The 26,284-nt window shown below is 36.1% G+C and overlaps 1 protein-coding gene across 11 annotated transcripts in view; it reads right to left on the bottom strand.

Moving 5' to 3' along the window:
• Window positions 1-26,284, bottom strand: part of B3galnt1 (beta-1,3-N-acetylgalactosaminyltransferase 1 (globoside blood group)) — a 29,962-nt gene that overhangs the window by 2,857 nt on the left and 821 nt on the right. For 4 of the 11 annotated variants that reach the window (XM_046440488.2, XM_046440487.2, XM_046440489.2 and 1 more), the window contains exons 2-5: window positions 25,546-25,638; window positions 22,633-22,793; window positions 5,388-5,454; window positions 1,763-1,882 (exon numbers count right to left, since the gene is read on the bottom strand). In XM_046440488.2, coding sequence (XP_046296444.1) covers window positions 1,763-1,878 — 116 coding nt within the window. In that variant the 5' untranslated portion in view covers window positions 1,879-1,882; window positions 5,388-5,454; window positions 22,633-22,793; window positions 25,546-25,638. Of the gene's footprint in view, window positions 1-1,762; window positions 1,883-5,387; window positions 5,455-18,874; window positions 18,951-22,632; window positions 22,794-25,545; window positions 25,639-26,284 lie in introns of all 11 variants that reach the window. The other 7 variants (XM_058578336.1, XM_058578335.1, XM_058578334.1 and 4 more) reach the window with 5 other exon arrangements.

Genomic DNA, 26,284 nt, shown 5'->3' on the forward strand with positions numbered 1-26,284 from the left:
CACTTCTAAGAACACTTGCTTTTACCAAAAGTCCAGTTGAGACAAGGAAACAGAGCTATGTGATTCAGCACCTTCAGACTGGCTTTCGCTCTGGCTCCAGACCCCACAGGGCTTTTGTGCGCCTATGGACGGCCCAAGGTCAAGAGTGCCTAAATATTCACTGGACATGGTCTATGTCAACAGATTGCACCAAACACTAATGAGACCAAAGGAAATAGGTCTCTCTAGGAAGAAAAGAAAATCCCAAGGCAACAGTTCAACGTGGCAGGAGAGTACAGTACAGACTGCTTCCATCAAATGCTAAGGAATTTCAGTGAAAGGGGCAGATTGATAACATGAGAAGGAGGAGGCTGAGGAGGCTTCTCATAGCTCTCCCTTCACCAACAATTATCTGGGCAATGGTTCCTGGGAATTCAGAATTTGCTGTAGAGGATGAACATTAATGTCAAAGCTTTTACCTTGGAATGACCTTAGGGTGTCTGAACACACAGCTTTTCTGCCTCTTCATACATATGAGTATGACCAGATCTTAACACGCCTTGCCTTCTCCATGAGGCCATACTCACTTGCCCTGATTACTTCTGGACCCAATAATCTTTTCTATTTTTATTGCTTTCTACATCTGAAGTCACACAATGTAATGGAATGTTTCAGTAAACTGTCCCCTGTTTGGTCGCATGTATATACATGTCTTGTCTCCTCACTTACATTCTATTGTCTTTCTTGGCAAAAACAATTTTTCTCAAGAGTCAAAGCACAAGACAGAGGAAGGCCCACAGAAAGAGTGCAGTGGACACTGACATACTATTTGCATTTGAATAAGAATACTATTGTAGGTCTGTCCACCCAACTCCCATCCTCCTCTAATCCCTTAATAGCCATAAACAGTACATGAAAGAAGCAGGAAATAGGATAGTTTTAGAATGAAAATTTTAGAGGTAAAATTAACACTAGGTTTACATGTTTTTTTCCTCACTCGTCTACTCACTCCATGTCTACTCACTGCATGACCCTTAGGGGCAACATTTACATTTCAGCCACGGACAACTTACACATTTATTACAATAGTTGTAAAATGCCAGTCTTATGTCTCAGTCTAACAAATCAGCATAGTACAACAAATTTCATAGAAACAAGAGGAAAGTGTTCTAAGGTGCACCATTTTATAATTGCACATGGGCAATGGAGGCCCTGTTACTCTTCAATAATGGGAAGAACTAAAAACAGCAAGTCTTATTACAATAAGTTATTTTTCTACATTCTATAACCCATGGTTTCTGAAAGTGAAAAGGTGACAATGGTTATGATATTCACTGTGTATGGGCTCATGAAGAAAATAAACCAGCAGAAAAAGAGAAGTTACCCAACCCCAAAGTGGGAAAAGATCAGACTTTCAGTCACCGACTACACAGGTGGCTCTGAAGGCAGAAAGACCAGAGTCCACACTCTGTCCTTTACCAACCAGGGCAGTGAGGTTTGTTATGATCCTTTCAGAGCCTTGGGTTTCCTGTCCCCCTGCTGGAGCCATCAGTACAGTGCAAACAAATGATAATACATGCAAGGCCTCTGGGCTGTGATAGGTGTCCATCAACAAAGACCTGTGCTCAGCTGCTGTTCCCCCGTTGGCACCTACGCCATCCTATCTGTGTTCTCTAAATTGATTTTTATTGTCAAAAGGGATTCTAAAGAAATAATCTTGAAAAATCTATATTACTTGAACAACAGTACATTTAAAGGCCACAAGTCTATTTCTATTTCTTACCTTCTTAATTTATTTCTTCTGAGGACCTTCAGTTTCACCCAGTGAACATTCAGCAGAAGGCAGTTGTCAAAAATAATGCTTGAAATTTCTATAAGATATGTAAGAAAAACCAGCATTCACCTATGAATCAAGGGATTAAGAGTCAAAGAGAGTAAGGGAAAAGACTAGGCATTTTCTGAACTAAGAATATCTGTTTAAATAAAAACTTAAAAAAAAAAACTACTTGTTCACAGAATTCACAGTTGATGGTATCATCATGCCAAAAGGACACATGGCATTAAAAACCAGTACAGACTCAAGACTTAAATATGTATCTAGGGGTTGGGGATTTTCTCAGAGTTAGGCTGCATTGCACAAGGCCCTGGGTTTTACCCCTAGTACTGAGGCAAAAAGCAAACACCTGTATCTACATTCTCTCATCCCCTGGTATCTTCTGTCGCACTTCTTTGATAAAGAAACGAGGTCACTAAAAGAAGTACAACAGGCAACTACAGTGAGACACTCTATTTGTGTCTACTCTTTCTCTGATCCATAATCAAATTCACAGAAGGCAGCGCTGATGTGCATATGCCAATTACCCCTTTGCAGCCCACTCCTGCCCCTTCAGTATCTCTCTGTTTGTGAAAACTCAAAACTTAAGACACATTAATAAACTGACAAGCAGCAAGGCACAATTGAGTCTGCTTATATCTTTTTTTTTTCCTGCTGGTCAAGTTTAAAACCAGAGGAGGATATGAGAAATGGGGAGACACTGACATATATCACTCCTTATACCGAAAACATACTCCACAGGCACTAAAGAGTCAAAGATGGGAGAAAAATAAACCTGTGGAAACACCAAAATAAAATATGGAATTCTCATAGATTAATACAAAGATAAACACGAAAAGAAATGGCCAACATGGCAATTCTCAAAAGAAGAATACAAATGGTTACTAAAGTAAGAAAAGATGTTTGTGATAGTTTGTATATTGAATGTGTCCCAAAGGGTCATGTGTTAAAGGCTTGGTCCCCAAACTTTAGTAGGTGGGGCCTAGTGGAAAAAAGTCAGGGGGCATGGCCTGGAAGGAGATTCTGCAACCCCTGCCCTTCCTGTCTCTGCTTGCTTCCTGGTTGCCCTGAGGTAAACAGGCCTCCTCTGTCGCTGTTCCTGCCATGATGTATGTGTTGCCTCACTACCAGCTCAAAACCAACAGTCAAACGACCATGGACTGAAACCTCTGTAACTGTGAGCCAAAATACTACCCCTCTTATTCTGGTAACAGAGATTGAACCTAGGAATACTTAACCACTGGGCCTGCACTTTTTTTTTTTTGGAATCATGACCTCGCTAAGTTGCTGAGGCTGGCTTTGAACTTGCGCTTCTCTTGCCTCAGCCTCCCAAGGTGTGGAATTACAGGCAGGTGCCACACTGCTGGCAAACCTTTCCTTCTTAAAAGTTAATTATCCCAGGTATTCTGTCAGTGATAGAAGGCTAACACAATGTTCAAATACAATGAGAAGAGATATTCTCACAAAAAATTCCAAACTAGCTCATTTAAAAAAAAATACTAAATAGCATGCATGGGGGGGGGGGGAGAAATTCTTGTGGACATTCTCATATACTGTCTAGAGACATTTAAAAACATTTTATTATAACCTTAAAATTTTTCATTTTTTATGGATATATTTGTTTTTATTTATGGTGTATAGTGTTGTAATTCAATACATGGATAAAATGGGTAATGATCAGATCAGGGTTAAAGGCATTTTCTACCTCCTCAAATATTAGCATTTCTATGGGCTGGGAACCTTCAAATTCTTCTCTTCATTTATTTTGAAAGGTATAATTAATTGTTATAAACTATACTTACCACACTATGCTATAAGACACTAGAGCTATTCCCCTTTTTAACTATACTTTGGTACTTATTATTCACCTTCTTTCTATCTTCCTCCCTTCCACTTTTCCCTTCTTCTAGTCACCTCTCTTCTACTCTCTACTTGTATGTGACCAATTTTTTTTAGCTTCCACTCATGAGTAAGAACATGCAGTATTTGTCTTTCTAAGCTTGGCTTCTTTCACTTAACTTAATGCCCGCCAGTTCCATTCATGTTGCCTCAAATGACAGGGTTTCATCCTTTTTATGGATGAATAATATTTCATTGTGTACGTGTACCACATTATTTTTATCTATTCATCCACTGATGGACTTCTTGGTTAGTTTCTTGGCTAATGTAAATAGGGATATAATAAACAGGCAGGTGTCTCTTTTCCTTTGGATATACTGAGAATTAGTACTGCTGAATCATGCCTCAATAAAAACAAAGCCCAAAACCTGGGTTTAATGCCTTCATGTCTCAAAGTTCCACTGAATGGTAATGACCTTAAGCTAGAAGTTAGGATCCTGACTTTTATGTTGTCCTGGTTTTCCCCTAAATCTGTGATCATGTATAATTCATGACATTTTTATTAGTTACTATTCTCCATTATTTCAGTACATATTATTTCAACACAAGAATAATTTTAAAAACCCATTTAAAACACTATAATCTCATAATGTCTCTCTTATACACACATACACATATACATGAATAGGTTTAACAGTTTATAAAGTGTTAAAATAAAGTTATTCCCCCCCGCAATAATCCTGTATGGTAGGTGAGATGGTTTTATTAATAATTATTTTGTAGATGAATTTTAGAGAATTCAGATGAAATGAAAATGAAATAAAGACATCTTAAAACAGACTAGGACTTATAAAGCCCTCATTTTCTTGCTCAAATAAGTCCTTTTTTAAAAAAAATCTTTATTTTTTAGTTGTAGATGGACAATACCTTTATTTGTTTATTTTTATGTGGTGCTGAGGCTCAAACCCAATGCATCACACATGCTAGGCAAGTGCTCTACGACTGGAGCCATAGTCCTAGCCCCAATTAAGTCCTTTAATACGAAGAAAAACTGAACTTGGGGAAAGAATGGAATGTAAGAACAATAAATTATTAAAAGATACTGAAAACTAATAACTATAAACAACAAGGAAGAGAACAAGAGAACAAAACCAAATTTATTTCCACATGGTTAAAAAAAAAGGTAAAATCAAAGTCAAAAATGATATTGTGTCTGCAAAAAAGATGTTTCAGAGGAAAACTAAAATATACTAACACACTTGGCCAATCCAGGAGGAATAAGGAGATATTGATAAGCCTTAACATTTTGCTAAAAAATTCACTGAAGAACGTATATTAAGGTGGGCCTGGTGGTGCACACCTATAATTCCCAGCAACTCAGGAGGCTGAGGCAGGAGGATTGAAAGTTTGAGGCTAATCTCAGGAACTCAGCAGGACCCTGTCTCAAAATAAAATGAGGTGTGGGTATAGCTCAGTGGTAGAGAATGATGGGTTCAATCTCCAGTATCATAGGGAGAAAAAAAAGAATGCATATTAATCTTCAGATTGACCATTGAAGGAATGAATTTGGAACATATGCCTTCTAAACTGAGAAAAGAAACAAAGCAAGTTATCTATTTAATGGAAGATAGGAAAAAGGAAAAAAAAAAAACAGAGAAAATGCATGGTCAATGGAAAACATGAAAGATGACAGAAGTAAATTTAAATATATTGTTAACTAAGGTAAATAACTCACCTACTAAAAAGGAGGCCTTCACAGACTGGCTTAAAATTCTGCTATAAACTGCTTATAAGACACACACCTAAAACAAAATAATACAAAATGTTTAAATATTAGGAAAAAGGAAAGAATATTATCAGCTGAAAATGCCAACTAAGAGAAGGCTTCTATAGTTAAGTTTTGACATCACATATGTATTTTTTAAATTTTTATTTGTTCTTTTTAGTTATACATGACAGTAGAATGTATTTTGATGTATATACATGGGTAATAAATTTTTGTGGTTGTACATGATTTAACATCACATATTCTAATTGAATGGCAACAAAGGGAATTATGTTCCTAATAGAAGGAACTATCCAAAAAGATAATTTACCAATCAAGAAGCTATGTAACCATGGGGTTGTGGCTTGGTGGCAGAATGCTCGCCTAATCAATGTGATCCTGCAACCTGTACACGTGGAAAAATGAGAATTTATACCCCATTTGAATCAAATGTATGATGTCAAGATCATTGTACTGTCATGAGCAACTAATAAAAAATAAAATAAAATTTAATGAAAAAAAAAAAGAATAAAATGGGCTGGGGACATAGCTCAGTGGTAGAATATCCCTGGGTTCAATCCCCAGCACTGGGGTGGATGAGGAGTCAGGGAGAGGTAATTAGGTCAGGGGCTCCAGTCTTATGAAGGTATTAACATAGCTCCCCTGACAGTGGGAAGAGTGAACTGTTACTCCTCAGTCCCTCGTACACATCTACTCCTTCTGTACATGTCCATTTCCACTTCCACTTTCCTGCCACACATGGATCAACATATGGCCCTCCTCAGAAGCCAAGCAGATGCTGGCATCATGTTCTTGAACTTCCAAAACTATAAGCTAAATACATATTTTCTTTTAAGTGTTGTCCAATCTCTTGAAAAATGGTCTAAGACCCTAAGTAACTGATATAGCAAGCAAACAAAAATTAAGAATGTGTTTCAAATAATATTATTAATAATCTTGATCTAATAGAATTATTTAGCATCTTTCTTTTAATAAAAAGAAAAGAAATACAGTAGGCCATCCATATCCATGGGTGACACGTGTATACAACCAACTGCAGATAAAAAATATTAGGAAAAATGTCTGTGCCAAACATGTGTAGGCTTATTCTCTTTGCCATGATTCCCTAAACAGAGTCTAACAACTATTTATGCTGTATTAGGTAATACAATTTACAAATTATTTAAAGTATACAGAAGGATATGTATAAGTTACATATAAATACCATACTGTTTTATATATGGGCCTTGAGCATAAGAGGACTTTGGTGTCCACAGGGGTCCTTGAACCAATCCTTCACAGATACTGAGAGACTACTATACTTTTTTAAAGACTGTATAAAACATTTATCAAAAAACTGGTATCAGATTACACAGACCACTCAATAGTTCTAAAAACACAACTGAGTATAGGCTACATTCTGTAATCACAATATAATTACAAATCAACAACAAAAATGTATGAAAAACATTTTAAAAATTTGTTTAGGGCCTGGGATGTAGCTCAGTGGTAAATCACTTGCCTAGCATGCATGAGGCCCTGAGTTCAATCCTTAGCACTGTAGAAAAAAAGTTTTGTTAGAAACTTAAAATAATCACACACACAATTTTGGTTTAACCCACAAATTTAAAGAGACTATCACACTATAAATTATTTCAGATATCTGCAGATGAACAGTGACAATGCAGTATATCTCAATGAAGCAGACATTACACCAATCCTTAACTTGAAAATTACTGATGAGGTGGGGAGACAAGTATTTTTTTTCCTGGTTTTAAAGAATGATCTGTAGAGGAATAGACAAAGGGGAATGAAAGGAAGGGATGAGGGAAGGAATAGGAAAAGTCAGTGGAATAAACCTGACCTAACTTTCCTATGTATGTATACAAATTTATGACAGTGAATCATCATGTACATCCATAAAACACTAATTTTTTTAAAAAAATCTGTAAGTATACAGCAGAAAGATTAGTAGAACCGAGGGAACAGAACAGGAGGATGGGAGAGGAAAGAAGTACTGGAGACTGAATTAGAACAAATTATATTCTGTGATTTTATAACTATATTGTAGTGTGTTCTATTATTATGTATAACTAAAAAAATGATACAATGGAAATAGGGGTGCACACCTTAATCCTAGCTATTTAGGAGGGCTAAAGCAGGAGGACTGCAAGTTCAAGGCCAACAGCAACTTAGTGAGACCCTATCTCAAAATAAAAAATTAACGGAGCTGGGGACATAGCTCATTGGTAGAGCACCCCTGAGATTCAATTCCTAGTACAAAAATCATCATCATATCATCATCATTACTTGTTTTTCAAGGGAAGCAAACAGCTTTGGTTGAAAAAGGAAAAACTTTTTATAGAAAAACGTAGATGGAATGACAGAACAACAAAACTGCCTCATTTTGCAACATCTCATGAAATTACAGATTCAGTGTTTTAATCAGTGTTTTGATCATCAAATTCAGGACTGATGAAGAAATAAACATCTGTGTAGTACCAAAGGAATATCACAAAGATTACATTTTTTAGATGCAAGGACCGAACAGATATAAACTTTACATTGTAGGATGAGGGTGTCATAACTCTAACTCAATGATCAATCTTAACATTATCAATGGTGGAAAAATACATATTATCTGTCTCCTAATGAGATAAAACATGAACAATATTACTTGTGATGTATCCTAGTTGAAAATATTTGATTGAAATCTAATCAAGTTTTACAAGAAATACAAAAGAGAAGAAATACATAAAGAAATATATAAGATATATATATATATATATATATATATATATATATATATATGAAATTCATAAGCAAAGAAATACCACGAGAAAACAATCAAGGGAATCTAGGAGGTGGGTTTTAGGAGAAAATGAGCTAGTTTTTTCAGCTAGTAGTGCCATGAAAAAAGTAATGGTTCCAGATTAAAAGAGATCCAGGGACAGATACAGTTGCAATGTATGGCCCTGGCCTGGATCCTGCAGAAATTAAAGACAATCCAGACATTAGGTGATTCAGGAAGAATTATTTTGTTAAGTAAAATAATGTCAACTGGCTATAAAAATTTTTTTGAATTAAGACAATGTGGCATGGCCATACAATTGGATATTACTCACCTGAAAGAAGAAACAAAGTTCTAATACATGCCAAAACAAATATCAGTTGTAGAATTCTTAAATGCATGTGTCTAAAAAAACTTACACAACATTTAAAAAGTTAGACACTCAAAACCAGATAATGTGTGAGTCACTTTAAATATTCAGAAAGGGAAAAAATTAGGGGTATGGGAAGGGGATACTAGGGATTGATTCCAAGGGCATCTACCACTGACATACATCCCCAGACCTTTTTATTTTTCATTTTGAGACAGGATCTCACTAAGTTGTTGGGGTTAACTTTAAACTTGTAATCCTCCTGCCTTAACCTCCTGAGCTGTTGGGATTACAGGTGTGCACCACAGTGCCTGGCCAAGAAGAGAAAATCTATAAATACTAGGTCAATAATTGCCTGGTATGAAACTGGGTCTGATTGCAAATGGGCATAGGGAATGGTGACATTTTAAAATTGTGTTGTGGATGACTGAGCATGTTTAAATTCAGTAAACATTACTGACCTGTTCACTTAAAATAATTTTATGGTCATGTCAACTATACATCAATGAAACTGTTAAAAACAATTTTAAGTTTACTATTTTTAAGAGTCAAACACTGATGAATTTAGCAGTAGGATGTCAAGAACCTCTGTGTACTTTAAAATAATTCAGTAATAATAATAAAAAGAATTAAGAAAGACAAAAATTTCCTCTCATATTTCTGTTGGCATACAAAATGCAAACCTCCAATGGAGGACAATGGAAGTACATACTCAAATTACAACACATTCACCCCTTTCATTAGTAATTTTGATTCAGAAATTTATTTCAGATGCAACTTCGTATGTCCAAAATGATGTATGTATGTAAGATTACTCACTGTAATACTGCTATAGCAAATAATTAGGAAAACCCCAGAGATTTCTCATAAGATATCTTACACCAACTATGCCTCGTACATCCTCACAACTGTATAGCCGTTTTAAAGAAAAAGACAAGAATAAAGTCTGACATGGGAAGATTTCTAAAATATATTAAGGGAAGTGAGATATGGAACAATGTTTATAATGTGTTAATTTTTATGTCAGAAAGGAAAAGAAAATAAAAAATATTTATGTGCGCATGAGAAAAAATGATAGAAAGACACACAAGGTAGGCAGGGAGGAATGGGTGGATTAGGAAAGGGACGAGAGCAAGACCCTTTAACGTAACACCTTTTTATATTATTTTGATTCTGAAACTATTTGTGCTACGTATAAACACACCAGACATAACTTAATCAGTCCTTATAGAAATTTAATGACCTTCTAAAGACAAAGTAGTTCTTAAAAAAATTGAATTACCTTTTATTTTTATATTCATTTCACATATTTATTGGTATATAATTTTACATACAGTAAAATTTACCCCCACCTTCTTTTTTAAGTATACCCTTTTTATCATGCTGTTTTGTAAGTTTTTAGTCAGATAACCACCAGCACAACAAGACAGAAAAAGTTTCATCTCAAAATTCTACTTTGTGTTGCCTTGTAAGAAAGTCTTCCTCCCATCCCCAGGCAACCACTAATCTGTTTCGTTTTGCTTTTCTACCGATACAATGTCACATCAATGGAATCACACAGTATCCAGTATACAATCATACAGTAGGCACACTTCTAAGTCTGGCTTCTTTAATTACCAGAAAAAGACAGATTGAAAATAAGTGAGCTAAATATTTAGCTCAAGAAGTTAATAATTACGATGTTCTTTCAAAGAAAATAAGATGAATAATAAAGTAGAAAATAATGAAATAAAAACAATAAAGATGATTATCACATAACAAGCAAACATTAGGATTAAAAATGTCCAAAATGATGTATGTATGTAAGATCATTCACTGTAATACTGCTATAGCAAATAATTAGGAAAACCCCAGAGATTTCTCATAAGATATCCTTATCTGTTAAAGAAACCACAGTAATCACAACAATCAGACTTCAGAGACATCTCCATTGTGGCTAGGAAAAAGAACAGGATGCCCCCACCCTTCAGTGTTACTCAGAGATCCTCATTATCCATTATAACAAGAAAATGAGACCAAAAAAAAAAACTGTTTAAAAGGGGAAAAACCTCATTACTTTCATATGACATAATCATTTACACAAAAACTCAAGGGAGGAAAAGATAATATATAAAGATGAGTAGGTTTACAAATAGGTCAGCTATGAGATCTCAAGATATAAATGACAAACATGAAAAAATAAAATTTAACAGAAAAAATACAAAGGCAACAAAAACTAAAATGTCAGATTAAGTTAACAAAAACGTGCAAGACCTGAGGTAGAAAACTAAAAACTAAGGAATTTTTCTACAGAATGTAAAAAAAGAAAACTAGGAATAAATGAAGAGAGATAAAATATTTGGGGATAAGAAAACTCCAAACTAAAGAAACTACTTCCCCAATTAATCAATAAAATCATAGGATTTAAAAAAAATTGATAAAAGAGCCTAAAATTCTAGGACCATAATTATCCAAGAATAATCAAGACAATTTTGAAAACAAAGAATGAGGCCAGAGTTGGATGGGGATTATAAAATCATATGAGAGCTACAGTAAATAAAACCAAGATTAAATATAGGTTAAATGATCAAATAGCAAGACCAGAGGCAGATCCACACATACATGGGGATTTGACAAATGACATCACAAACCACTGGGATTGGACTCAGTACTCTGTAAAAGGCTAAACGTGAAGAATTAAACTATTACTACAAAGTATACCAGAATATATTTGTGACCTCTGTAAGGAGAACCTTCATAGATAAGTTACAAAAAGCCTACCTTATAAAACAGAGGGAAAATACGCAGTACCATGTTAAACTACATCACTACTATTATAGAGTAAGACACCATAAACACAGTTAAACTATGAGCCACAGACTTAGGATATTTACAATAAAGCAAACAAAGGACTGGTATTTCCAGAATCTTTTTACTATATTTTTTCATATGGTACCTATCTGTAAAAACCTGTGAATATTGTTTTATATATATATATATATATATAAAAGTTTCTATAAAGTTTGTAGAAAACTTACAAGTTAAAAAGAAAATGAATGAACTGTAAGCAGTTTGCAGAAGAGGAAATCAGAATGGTCAACAAACATGAAATGAGACTCAATCTCACCAGTAATGAAGGCAAATTAATAAAGAAAGGCAAATTAAAATCAGGTAGAGATATTGAAATTTTAACCCATCAGACTGAAAAATATCAAAAAGCTTAAAATTAATCAGGTAAATGCTACCTATACCTATGGGGTAAATGCTACCTATCATACACTAGGGCAAAACACAAACTGCTACAATTTCTTGGTGGCATCTAGTAAAAATGAAAAGCAGCCATTCCTTTTCTTGATATGTATCCTAGAAAATGCTCACATATGTGCATCCTGGAGACATGTATGCTTATCGTTAGGCCACAAAAGCCCAAAACTCAAGGTTAAAATGTGTATCAGTAAGAATAGACAAATAAAACCTGGTATGCCTTCTAATGGAATCCTTTATGATAGCTGGAAATACAAACACAAACACACACACACACACACACGAGTTGTACATAGTATTTCAATTTGAATAGATCTCAAAATGCTGAGTAAAAACTAGAATATAAATAATTTTATACAAACTGTGTTTGTGTGTATGTCAATGGTATTTATAAAATAATTTTAAAACCACATATGAGAAATGATAGGCTTTTTAGAAGCAGCTACATATGTTACCAGAGTCCTAGGCCAGAGCCTCACTGGGGATTCAACAAAACAGGTCTGGCCACTAGCACCAAAAACCTAACAGAAAAGGAAAGGGTGAAAAGCATGATAGGAACTTTAATCAGTATAGATGCACCAAAACAAGAGGACCCATATGTCCTTAGCCTTGTCTAATGACATTGAGATTTTATAGACGGGGAAATGAGGGTAAAGTTTGGGGCTCTGCACAGTTTCAGGCACTGCACAGCTGCCAAAGCAGGTGATCTTCAAGTGTCATCTGGTCCATCACTATCTCAGGATTGGTCAAGAGGGACTAAGAAAATGTCTTTGACTCATCACAAGATGTGTATCCATCAGACCTGTTGCTGACTCCAAGGTAATTCAGGGCAAAGGAGACAGATGCAAATGGAGGCAGTGATGCCACATCTTTAATCTTGCTTTTATCCAACTATCAGATTTTTGCAGGCAAAAGTGAGGAGTCGAAATCCCTGTTACAATTTTGCCACCTTTGTCTTTTGTCCATTCCTTAGTCTGAAGGCATTGGAGTGTCAGCCAATCTGCCTTTGCAGGTTTCTTGGCCTGAAGCATATAAGCAATAAGGGTCAGATGCTTAAGCCTAAAAGTAGAAGTATCATTGTAAATTATAAAAGGGAGACAAAGTCAGAACACATCCAACTAACTAACTAAATAAATAAACCATGTAGGGGATTCTCCTTCTAAATACCTCTGTGAGTATGGACTACTAAAAAAAATATATTCGGGATAAAAACAAGGAAATGATTATTTTTTTTTCTTATCTAAACAGAGGGCCCCTGTCTGAGCTATGAGGTCCATCTTTTATGTGGATGTGCGTGATGGAAGGACTTCAGCGTCAGGCAATCTTGCATAAGAACCCCAAGTTACATTTAAAAGAGCCACTGTTTTTCCCTTTTAATTGTCCATGAATGATTTTCTTTTACTTTTCTACCACCCTGATATTAGTACATTTGTGTTTGGTTATATTTCCCTCATGAGTGTTTGAGTCCAAGCAGGTGACCCCTATTTAGGTAGGCCTAAAATTAATCTCTTTCTTTTTTTCCTGTTAAGTTCTGGAGATATTCCTCATGGGTTACTTTTAGGAACTTATGAGGATTCTTTTGGCACCTTTAGTCTTTTTTTTCTACCAGCTATACCATCTGCCAGGATGGGTTAGGGTGTTGCTGAACACATGTGGTTTCCCTTGAAGCACTGGGGACAGTTCCCTTTCCAATGACCCTCCTCCTCTTTGCAGAATATATCCGGATATCCCATTCTCTAGGGCCCTCACAATCCTCTTGATTAGCAACTAACTCAGAGTTACAGGGTCTTTAGAGGGATTCCACCTTTCCCCGGGTCCTAGTTGACCTTGAAGGACAAGGGTCAAAATATTCACTATTATTTTTTCTTAGCCCTTTTATTTTCCTTGGCTTTGGTCTCAAAGTATCAGTTGTTGAATACCCAGAGGGCCAGTTCTACCAGAGATGAAGTAGGAATAGTAAGTCCTAATTTTAACTTTTGTATTTTACAGTTACCCCTTCCACTTAATTGGGGTCACCATTAGTATGAAGAGTCAATGTTACATCCTGTCCATCCTATAGGTGATGGCTTACTAGCTCAAATTGTTAGGTTATTCTATTAGAAGTTGTATTTCATAAAACATTAACAGGAGACATTTATAAAGTTTTACAAGAGAAACACAAAACAAAATTAAAAACAGCAGAAACACATTTAGTTTGTATGACTGCTCTGAACCAAGAAACACAATTTTTATAACACTTATATACCTTTGATATTTGGTTACCTTCTACAAAAACCAATAAATAATTTATCAGCTCCATCATGCATGATATCATTTACAAATCCTATTTCTTTTTAAAACCCTTTTGCACCCTACTAGAACTTCCCATTGCCTACTTTGGGGGTTATCCTAACATGGAGCAGTGCAAAAGGCAGAGTCTTAGCCCAGGAAAGGCTGGTCTTTTGACAAATGTTAGTTGAAATTTTTACATTTTAAGCTAATATTCTTCTCCCCCACCCTTTAAATATCATTCTACTCAGGAGTAAAAGAAAACAAAGCTCTCACGTATTGAATCTGTTTGAAGATTAGTTAACATGATATAATCACATCTGCAACCTAGCTCCAATGGAAAGGCTAAGAAAACGCTTAATTTCCCTTTTTTGGTGGAAAAACTGTTTTCATGTTGCATATTGCCAACCTTAAAAATTAATCAGGTTCTCCCTATTGTCTTTCCAAAAATACATATAAATTCCTACCCCAGTGTAACAAATAACATAATTCTCCCCATATAAATCATCAGTAACAGGTTACTTTTAGCCAATTACATATCTTAAATGACATTCTGTCTCTTAAGAATAAATGAAAAGTTTAAAAATTAAAATAGAATGTAGTAATTTCTGAGGTACTCCTTAGATGACCAATGTCCAATTCTTTTAATTATCACAGTATCACAGTTTGGAATGCCAAGGGTTTGTGAATATCTAACTATATTTGCTCAAAGAGAACAGTCATAATACAAACAAGAGCACAAAAACATGTACCTGAAAAAAAAAAAAAAAAAAAGCCTGTCCCCACAATTGGAGGACACCAGTTTGGTAAGGTGTTTTCCCTAACTTTGCATTTTAGAATACATATACATTTGGGGAACATGAATACATTTAACATACAAAGAAGCCAGGAATACTCAGTATCAGAGCAACACAGAAGTTCCCCCCACCCCACATATGTATATGTATAAAAATCATAGTTCAGTAAGGTAACTCTTAATATTGTAGTTTTGCCTTTAACTAGTCTACATAGGTTAATAGCACCAGCAAATTCCAAGATTAGATTTAAAACTCTTGTCTGTTCAGGAAACAGTGCTAATACCCATAAATAGATTATTACCTGATGTACAAGTGCATCTCATGTATGTAAAGAACACTTAACAAATCACCTTGTATGTATTAAACCTACATACTTTTAACTTTACAAACTCATGTGTAACATTTAGACAAAGCCTATTTAGCTCTCGGGTTTAAACAGTCCCTCCGAAACTAAGAGCAACTTCCTGATAGCTTTCTGTAGGATGTGAATTAAAGTTCCAAATTGTTCTAACTTCTGAACTTCCTCATACTGAGGAACTTGTAAACTTCCTCTCAATTAGGAGGCTCATTGGAAGCTGAGATAGACAGGTTCTCTGGGTAACTAAATCTGCCTACATCTCTTGCCTTTGTCCTACTTTGCCTCCTCTTCTCTTCTAAAAGCTTTTCTCACCCTTCAGCTCTCTTAAGATGATTATTTCAGACAAAAAGTCTCTTCCTATCTTCCTTCAAAGCTGGCTTTGAATTAACCTATTTTCCTGCCAATACTTTTCAGAGTATTTGTGGAGCATAATGAGCAGCAAAGCCTAGCCTCTTGCCCCTGCTCAATATCAAGATGCATTCAGGTTTCTAGTCACAGACATACAGGTGTCAAATATATCATAATAATCTAACATTGCCATTTAATTAGTTATAAAGTGAGTGTTGAAAAGATTTTAAAACAGAAAGGCACTTACACCCTAATTCTTTTTAAGAGTTTCTTCAAGTAATGAAAACCTAATCAACACAAGAAATTATTTTAATAAAACACAAAATTTTTATTCTTAAGACAGTTCCCTTTAAATGTTAATGATAGCCTACTTAATTACACAAATTTGATATAATTTATCTCCCACAAATCTTGTACAACTTCCTTAGATACTCTATAACTTGTTTACATCCTTAATTTTTTCCTCTTTTTTACCCATCTTGGACTTTAGGACAAAAATCTTACTTTACCATACAAAATCCCTTCTCATCCAAAAAATTCCCCCAAAATACATCCGAATAATTTTCTCTTTCTTCTTGTTGATTATTACTTGTTGGTTATATTATGCCTTTTTTCTTCCTTAAGTTTAAAATTTAAAACAATCTTTAGAAAATTTCTGAATTTAAGCTAACTAATCTTTTATCAATGACTTAAAATACCTTATGCTTATTTAAATTAAAACATTAAGATTTTTTGTGTTCTTTGCATATAGAATTACATGTTAATTAGAATTTAACTTTTAGTGATCTTGCTTTTTAGTGAAGAGCAGAAACTTATTCTTTCAAATACCAATAATTCATAAAAATACAATTATTAGTAGACCCAATCACATATATATTCTTATAGAATTTAAGAATACTTGAACTTAGCAATTGATGTTTCAATATTTTTTAAACATTTTTTTTAGTTGTAGGTGGACACAATATCTTTATTTTATTTTTATGTAGTACTGAGGATTGAACCCAGTGCCTCATGCATGCTACGAGCACTCTATCTCTGAGCTACAACCCTAGTCCCCAATGTTTCAATATTTTCACTTACAAATGACTGAGATGTTTTTCCTAACACATACATTTAAAAATGTTTATTCCATTTATGTCTATCTAATTTACCCACTTCAATAGTTATTTTTAGATTACCCAAGAAAACCAGGGTATCAAACACAGTTAACATTTTAAATTATTAATATTATTAGTAGTAGTATTTGCCAAAGAAAAACCCTAAAAGCAATGGATGCTGTATTTCAAACTTCTTAACAGAGGCAAATATAGTCCTGACTGGTGAGTAACCTAGGTAAAAAAAAAAAAATTTGTGTTCATTATTCCAAAGATATCTTTACTTTTATCTAACAAGTTTAAATTATTTTTAAGGATTTACATAAGTTATTTGAACTCAAAGTCATATGAATTTATGTCCTTTAAATTTATGAGCACTTATTTATGTGTAAGCTAATTTGGTACCATGTAGGCACAATGTACAATATACACATGTACAAAAACATACATAAAAATGTTATAGTAGGTAGACAGATGTGAGTAGGGTGATGGGAGAAGGGAGAATAGAGCTCACTCCATCTTGAGTGATAAGATCACTCCACTTTGTGGGATGAAAAACTCCACCCATAACCACCACTGTCATAGGTGCTTTTTTTTCAGGGCTAGATATGGAAACCAGGGCCTCATGCACACTAGATAAGTGTTCTTATCTATCTTATCTTATCTATCCCCAGCCCTAGATACTACCTTCTTAAAACTAAAAAGAAATGGAACTTTCCTATTTAGGAGTATGCACAGAGAACTGAGGCACTAAGCCATAGCAGAAAGCCATGTTAACCGCCCCAAATGAAAAATTCATGGTGGGAGGATCCCAACTAGATCATAAAACCCTACAATGCAGAAGACACAAGGCTGCTTCCTTTCTTAGAATGGTAGCACTGTGCTCTCCCTGGGGTGTTAGTATCTGGGCTTTTTCTCCTGCCACTCCATTATGTAAATTAGCTTTTTGCCTCTTTGTCCTAATCTTTGCAGTCTTGCCCTTGTTAGTGCAAAATACAAGTGCATCAGCTAGCTCAGAAGGTTGCAATTTTGAAGTGGAACCTCCACTAAAATGGGGATCAAATTCAAGGAAGGAGAAAGTGTTTGGAGAAAAATCCCATCTGGCACTCCAGCTGGTTTTATGTTTGATGATTATGGTGCCTCAACTTTCAAGTACTTAAAAAAAATGGGGAACATTTGATATTTCTAAGTTGGTTTTCCTGAGTGCTGATCTAGGTCCTTGGGCTAAAACAAAAATGTACAAGAGAGTTAATAATAATTAGTCCACTATTCAGGACAGCCCCACGGAAACAGCCCAAATACCCACCCATAATAAAAGAGATAAATATGCCATATTATCCATAATGATCAAACTACCAACTTGCATGGTAGTATGGAGAATCTCAACCATAATGTTGAGTGAAAGAAGGCGGAACACCTGGTTAAAGAGTAGATTCTGTTTATACAACATTGAAAAGCAAGAAAACCACAGTGTTAGAATTCAGGCACTCTTCAGGGAGAGGGAGACAATATAACTGGGAGAGGGAGGATAAGGGGACTTTCTGGGGCACTGGCCATGCTCTATTTCTAGACCTAGATGGGGCTACAGGTGTGTTCACTCTGATAATTCATCTTATAACTTGTGCATTTTTCTTTTGGCAAGTCATATTGTACTGAAGATATAAAATAAGCTGGCAGTCCTGCTCATCAATCTGTGCACTCCTTACTGCTGCAGTCAGTGTGGGCAGGGTCTACCTCCAGGGTCAGCATGTGGTGAGATCAACAGTAACTGCTCCCAGGCACCAGTTCATGTACTCTTCATGAGTCCCCCCATAAGTTGAGGTGCTTTTAAGATCTTTATATCTCCATTTAACAAGTGAGGAAACTAAGGCTTAGGGAGAGCAATAACTTGTCCAAAGTCCCAGGCTGGTTAAGTAGTGGAGGAAAACTCAAACAGGACTCCAAAGCTCATGTTCTTGGCCACCAGATAGGAGGGAGTGTGCTGCATGGCCACTGGGCTCTTAATCGAGGGAGTCCTTATAAACACAGCTGCTTGAGATTTGGCTTTAATTTACTGCAGCCAGTGAGCCTGATACAAACAGTGAAGCGGCATCACAAAGTCTTTGCGCAGAAAGACTAAGAAGATTTTCACTCTCAAAATCTGAAATATGAGGAGGCTGGGGTTGTGGCTCAGCGGTACAGCACTCACCTAGCATGTGCAGGGCGCTGGATTCGATCCTCAGCACCACATAAAAATAAAATATGGGTATTGCGTCCAACTACAACTGAAACAAAATATTTTAAAAACTTAAAATATGAGGAGTTATTAACAAGTATTAACAACTAATAACTTGTCATTTAGGCAGATATATACTGAGCACTAGAAAATACAGAGGCAGGAAATAATCTGTTCAGAGAAAAAAATTAACAAAGAGTGCAATGTTACAATTATTTAAGCCAAAATAACCTGAAATTCTTTCCTGAGGTGCAAAAATGCTGGCTATTTTCTGAAAAAAGAAATCAAATTTAATTCCTTTAAAAATATATAAAACTTTTCCTTTATTTTATTACTGGAAATTAACCCCAAAGTGCTCTACCATTGAGTTACATCCCCAGCAATGCCCCCTTTTTTTTAATTATTATTTTTTATTTTGAGATAGGGTCTTGCTAAATTGCCCAGGTTGGCCTCAAAATTGCAATCCTTCTGCTTCAACCTCCCAGGTGTCTGGAATTACAGGTGTAATCCCAGGTGGGATTATAGTTCGGTACCACTGTGCTCAGCTATATAAAATTTTTCTAATTGCAAATGTAATAGATGTTCATCAGAGAAAAGTTAGTGAATGCAAAAAAAGTACGAGGAAAATGAGAGCTGTAAAGACAGCAATATTACCATTTTTGAAGAAGATCTACCAAGTGTCTCACTCAGTTATATATACACAAACTCTCATCTCATTTGCTACCCCTTTCCCAATCCCATTCTTTCCCTTCCTTGAGGAGTCTGCACTTGCTATTCCACTAATGAGTTCTTGGAAAGGCTGGCTTCTTAAACTTTAGACATCAGCAAAATGTCACTTAGAAGAATCCTTACCTGACCCCTTATCTCAAGTTAAGTTTCCCCAGCCCTTGTTTTCTATCACATCCTTCTTATTTTCTTCTAAGCATTTAATGCTATCTGGATTTTCTTTAAAAAAAAAAAAAAAAAAAAAAAAAAAAAAAAAAAAAAAATTGGTGGGCTGGCTTTGTAGCTCAGTGGTAGAGTGCTTGCCTAGCACTTGTGAGGCACTGGGTTCAATAAAATAAAATAAAGGTACTGTGTCCATCTACAACTAAAAATATATTTTTTTAAAATTGTGTTTATTGTCTGTTCCCTTTAAGAGAATGTGAAATTGGGCTATAAAAAGACCTGATCAATCCTGTTCCCTTCCATAGCCCCACTGTCTCACACATGGTAGATGCTTGGGATACCGGCATACAGTGCAAAGTTTGGTAATGAACATTTTTTTCTTTTTTTTGGATTGAGGATTGAACCCAGAGGTGCTCTACTACTGAGCTGCATCCTTAGTCCTTTTATTTTTTGAGACAGGGTCTCTAAGTTGCTCAGGGTCTCACTAAATTTCTGAGGCTAGCTTTGAACTTGTTACCCTCCTGTCTCAACCTCTCAAATTGCTGGGATTACAGTGCAGTGTGTGCCTCTGTGCCTTGCCCTTTTGATTTTTTGAGACAGGTCTGGCTAAATTGCTTAGGCTGGCCTCAAACTCGGGTTCCTTATGCCTCAGCCTTCCGAGTCACTGGGATTACTTATAGGCACATGCCACTGTGCAGGCTGGTAATGAACTTTTATCTACTTAATAAATATTCCTAAGAATGAACTGAATCTAAAAATAAACTCCTGAATTTGTTAGATTATGCTTACTTTTCTCTAGGCATCTTCTAATAACAAAGCATTATTCTAACAGTTTCCCCGATTCTGATCATGTGCATTTCAAAAGGGCCAGAGAGGAAAAAAAACAAAAAACAAATTTTAATTAAACTTTAAGCCCAAGCATGCTAGATTGGGGTCATTCCAAGAAAACACATGTGCAAACTAAACCACTGACAGTTGTGCAACATTCTAATTTTTCTTCTACATAAAAGAAACAACGGTGCAAAGGGGCTGGAAATCCTAATTGCCTAATAAAGATCCTGTGAATATTAAGTTAAATACAAATCACAATTACACAATCAAACATATCCTTTCATTTATAAAGGAGGGAAAAAACCCACATATCAATATCCATCCTTGAGGGAAATCTCCCTAGTAGTAACTCTCAAACTAAACACATTAATTCATAAACAATGCAATATAATTGAGTCTATTATTCATTAGACTCAGTTAAATGCCTAATTATCTTCACACCCTACCTCTGCTTTGTGCTTGATGACCTCTGATTACATTAAAAACAAGCAAAGCCAATGACATCTGGCCACTGCTTTTCTTTTTCACTCTTCTTGAACCCAGAGGTTCTCACTTTGCTATGTATTACATAATCTTCTGGAGACCATGAAAAACACTGAAAGCCAGACAGTATCTCAAACCAGTGAACCAATTTCAGAGGGTGGTGGGGCTGAGGTGGCATTATTTTTAAAGCTTCCAATGTGCTGCCCTAGCCCCTCACCTCTCTAAAGTGCAGTACATAGACACTACCTGGAGGATTCTAGGAACGCAGACCTTCAACTAGCCACCAACACCCCCACAGACTTTCTGAATCAGAATCTTTTAAACAACATCTCCAGGTGATTTACATATTGGAAGTCTGAGCATCATCAAATACCCACTTGGGAAAATTAACCTTTTAAAGCTTCAGTTACCTCATCTGTAAAATAACAGCAATAATACCGTCCTCATGGGCTTACTACGAGGACTAAATGAAATAAAACATGCTAAATGTGGAGGTTAGGGCTGGGCTGGCACCGAGATAAGCAGATGGTGCTTATCTCTTATTAATACAAGTCCATACTCTATAGGCTTCCTCTAATTCATTCTTACTTGCCTACATTGGTTCCATTTACAAACTCCACTGCTAGCTCCCAAATGTGTATTATATGATACCACTTATATGATACAGTTAAATATGCAAATAAATCCTAGTGGATCTAGTTTCTCCTTCCAGGCAGTAAGCCTTCTCCTAGAGTTCAAGGATTCTAGTTCTTCTAGGATGTCAAATGCCTGATGTTGTTTCTCTGCAAATATAAGTTCTCATACATTCCTGATGGTAGACTTTCTGGTTTCTTCTCTCACATGCTCTCCTCTTCTGTAATCCTTCTACCTGCCTCATAGTCTTCCTGCAACTGAACTATTTTTTTTTTCTAGGTATGACTTGTACTGTTAAAAGTCCTATAGTAGGCACTTCTAGCAACTAGCAGAGAGCAACAAAGTACATGAACCTTTTCCAACTGATGCTTGAGAGACTAATGTCTCAACAAGCTTCCCTTATAAGGTCACTTTTCAACAATGGAGAAATTGCTAAATGGAATTATGTTAATGAATTTATATCCCAAATAACCCTGAGTAGGTTACTGGGCTTCTGTAAATATTTTTAGTAAACAGACACCAAAGTAGTGCCCATCAGGAGTTAGCAGAGACTAAATGCCTCTCTCTGATTAAACTCATCTCCATTTTCAATAGGGTTCCTTCACCAGAAAGTCAAGGGAAGCCTTAGATAACACTCAAGAATTAGCTTCTGGAACTGGACACTGAAAGATCCTTCTGAACAAAATAGAAAAATGTGAGTCTAATGACAGTGGCTAGATGGCTTCAAAATTGGCCAATCCATCATAGCTGGGTTTCATTTTGGCATACATTTTTAAAAACGGTTCAACTTTTAAGAATAAATCTGAGGTATTGAGTTTAAGGGAAACATAAAACCACGTTGAATACCTCTTTCTGTGGCCCTTACACATTCTCAGTAGATAGTGAGTACAAAGTACCTTTACTCCATTGCCATTTCCCAATTTTGCCCTTGAAATTTCCGCTGGCTGCAGCAGTACCACTCTCGGGTGTATTCTGAGATGTATGGAAGAATGTCTTTCATTCAAGCTTCAAGGAAAGGGAAGCCTGTTGCCTTGATATGCTGAGGTAGAAGACACACCTGGGTTTTTAAAGAAATGTTTAAAAAGATACATTATATACTGTTTATAAACAGGGTACTACTTTCTTGTAGGTAGAACAGTCCCTGAATATGGGAATCTTTTATAGATTTGGGGGTTGTGGCATGCAACCCAAAGCAAGCAGGAATAGAGACTGGGATAGCCTTGGGATTCCTTGGAAGGAAGAGAAGTGTGGAGCAAAAGCAGACACACCTCTGCACTCAGGGGGGTATAGTCTGAGAACACCATGTTACAGAGTAGCCAGTGGGAAAGCAATGACTGGATGGGTCAGGGAAGCCAGGAAAACTGGAGCAAACAGTACACAAATCAGACAGAAGAGCAACAATACTGATTTGAAAGCTGGCCTTTTTGTCCCTGTTTTATTATAAACAGCTTTACCCACTGGAAGAAGAAGAGTAACCTGCTCTAGTTGACATTACATCCCATCATTTCCCTGAATAAGGAATGTTACAAATCTTTATCATTCTCTTCTGTCAGGCTTAATCATCAACTACTTTCCCCTTAGTATTTTCACTCATTCATTCATTAGTTCATTCACTCAAGTCCTGTGTGAGAGGCGGCAGCAGTGAAGATGACAAGTCCTGCCCTCAAGTTAAACTGAACCTTATGAATGAGGCACACCTGAAGAAGATGGGGGTGGGGGACGTGACCACTCAGCTCAAATATCTCCAAAATAATTACCAGAGTGCTGGGCAGGGAACCGAGTATGCCCTTCCAGAATGTGCTGATACCCAATAAAATTAGAGAGCTTGCAATAGTATAAAGGAACTATTTAATACTGTAAGAGTCAGTGATAAATCTTCAAAAGCAAAATCCACAACCAAAATACCAAATACAGTTTTACATAAAAGAAATAATTTGAGTCTTTGCTTTCCCATTGAGAGTAAGTGAATGCAGAACTATGAAATGTTTTAACAGGAATGGTGCTTCTTTATACTACAAGAGCCTGTTCAAAATGTATAGCTTAGGAGTGTTGTAGAAATCAATATTTTAGCCTGGGGTGGGTAAAATTTGTTTTACATAAAAACTCAGATAGTAAATGCTATCTTTGCAGGCCATATATCCTCCATCTGTCTTTGTACAGAAAATAGCCATAGAAAATATTAAACAAATGGGTGTGGCTGTGTTCCCTGCAGATACCCAAATCCATGGATGCTCAAGTCACTCACATAATAGCATAGTATTGCACATAACCTCTGCATATCTTTAATTCATCACTATTTTATACTTTTATTCATCACTATATTATTTATAATACCAAATGCAATGTAAATGCTATGTTTAGGAAATAACGACAAAAAAAAAATGTCTGCACGTGTTTGGCACATTTTTTTCCCCAATATTTTAAGTCCATGGTTGGCTGAATCTACAGATATGGAACTTATGAATCCCATGGGATAACTATATTTGCAAAACAGGCCTAGTCTGCAAATGTTTGTTCTAGTCCTATGAAATGGAATCCCTTGGGGCATCAATAAAATCTCCCAAAATCTCTCTTTCCTTGGTTTCCTCATGATCCTTAAGGGCCATGCTACTGAAAGGAGATCCTAGTCAAGCTGGTAACATGTGGCCTACATGAAATGGTTCCTGGAGGGTGGGCATGGCTGGTATTAATCGCCTGGGCTGTGGATGCAACAGGGGGGCAAGAGTCCTTGGCTTCCTATTTAACTACCTATGTTAGGGGTCAGAAACACATGGGATGGTAAACTTAAAAAATCTGCACTCGCTTTCTGGTTTTTATTCTTCAATGTCTCAGAGCTTCAGGGAGCTCAAATTTTTCATTTGTCAGCCTTTCAAGACCCTGCCCTAGAGATGTTCTGTGACTTCATCTTCCTCTCACATGACCCCTACATATCACCATATCTTCATCTTCCCCTTTTTCTTCTAATTCACAATGTGCCAAGAGATGCAGTAACAAAAGCAAATCAATATTTATAATATGTAATTTTTATTAAAAATAATTGTCAAAAATCCCAAAAGAGATGTCTAGCAAAGAGCCTACAAAACTGCAACTTTTTTTTTTTTTTTAATATGGCACTGGGGATTGAACTGGGAAGATTGGGTACTCTACCACTCAACTGTACCTCCAGCTCATTTTTATTTTTTTATTTTGAGACAGGGTCTCATTAAGGGATCCTCCTGCATCAGCCTCCCAAGCTGCTGGGCTTACAGGTGTGTGCCACCATACGCAGCCTGCAATTTTTGAATGCATCTGTTACACAAGATTATATAAGAGTACCCTGTTTGATCCCACATGTTGACTTCAGTCATGAGGCCATACAACGTGGTTCTTTACCATACAATGGGATCTAATACACAGCAAGCAATAATAACCAACAATACCTGCAAAACTGCAATAGAAAAGTGTATTTGGCCTGGACATTATATAGTGGTGAAAAAAAGAGTTTCTATCTGAATCATCCAATGGTGGACAGAACGAAGAGGTTGGGCATAGGGGAAAGGCAAATTATTTACCAGAAGGGAAAGATGAACGTATTCAGTGCATCATTTTCTCAGAGATGAAGAGAATTGAGTCTGAACTTGAATACAACCCACCAAATTAAATAGAGCTTGAATCTTGCCTTCTTCAAACCCTCTGGAGAAACATGCTAGAATATATTATAACAAACATTGCAGCTGCATCAATGATACCTAAAACCCAGTAAAGGGCACTATAATAGACCTTTTTCATCAACTAAGATAATTTTTAAATTAAAAATAAGATATACTTACCTGTAGAATTTCAGATGAGATTAAATCAATAGCTGAAGTTTTTTGTGGTTTTCTGTATTCCATTCTTTAAACATTCAGATTTGCTGTGAAATACTTAACAGAAGAAAAAGATTATATTGTGACAAAACTGTTACTATAACATCTAAAATCAATGTTCTACACTTAGAAAATTGCTATAGAAGTAATTATGTATCAACACTTTTTTTCAATTTTGGAAAAGCACTGATCCCTTCTTCTGCCTCCTGGCTCTCAAATAACCTCATGCTCTAATCTGGAATTATATTTGGTCACTGTTTGATAACAGACTATTTTTAGGGCTAGAGTTACCCAATGACCATTCATTCTGAATGAGGTTTTTAATCTAAGGGGGGGGGGAGATTCTATTACATATTCCCATCTCTTCGATAATTTGTGTTTCTATCAGTCATCAACACATTCTGAGAGCAGGAGCTCAGCTCCCTGCTTGAGCCCAAGACACCTGGGGAGCTGCAGAGAGGAAAACAAACAAACGTGTTTTTGGTTAAAGGCTGCCAACTCAAATCTTCCTTACTTCTGAAAACAGAAAAAAAGGGCATGGTTTGGCAATTCCCCCCCCCCCCCAACAAAGGAGTCACCTCCTAAAGGCCGGCACAGATGAAAAAGACCAGATCTGCTGGGGGGGGGGGGGGGAGAATCTCTAGCCCGGTCCAGTAGTGAAAAGAATAAATACGAATGCAACGACTACCTATGCACACTGCTG

This window comes from Marmota monax, unplaced genomic scaffold, assembly GCF_021218885.2.
Source record: "Marmota monax isolate L192 unplaced genomic scaffold, Marmota_monax_Labrador192_F-V1.1 WCK01_AAM20220418_F8-fsc00256, whole genome shotgun sequence".
In the NCBI taxonomy this organism is placed as follows: domain Eukaryota; kingdom Metazoa; phylum Chordata; class Mammalia; order Rodentia; family Sciuridae; genus Marmota; species Marmota monax.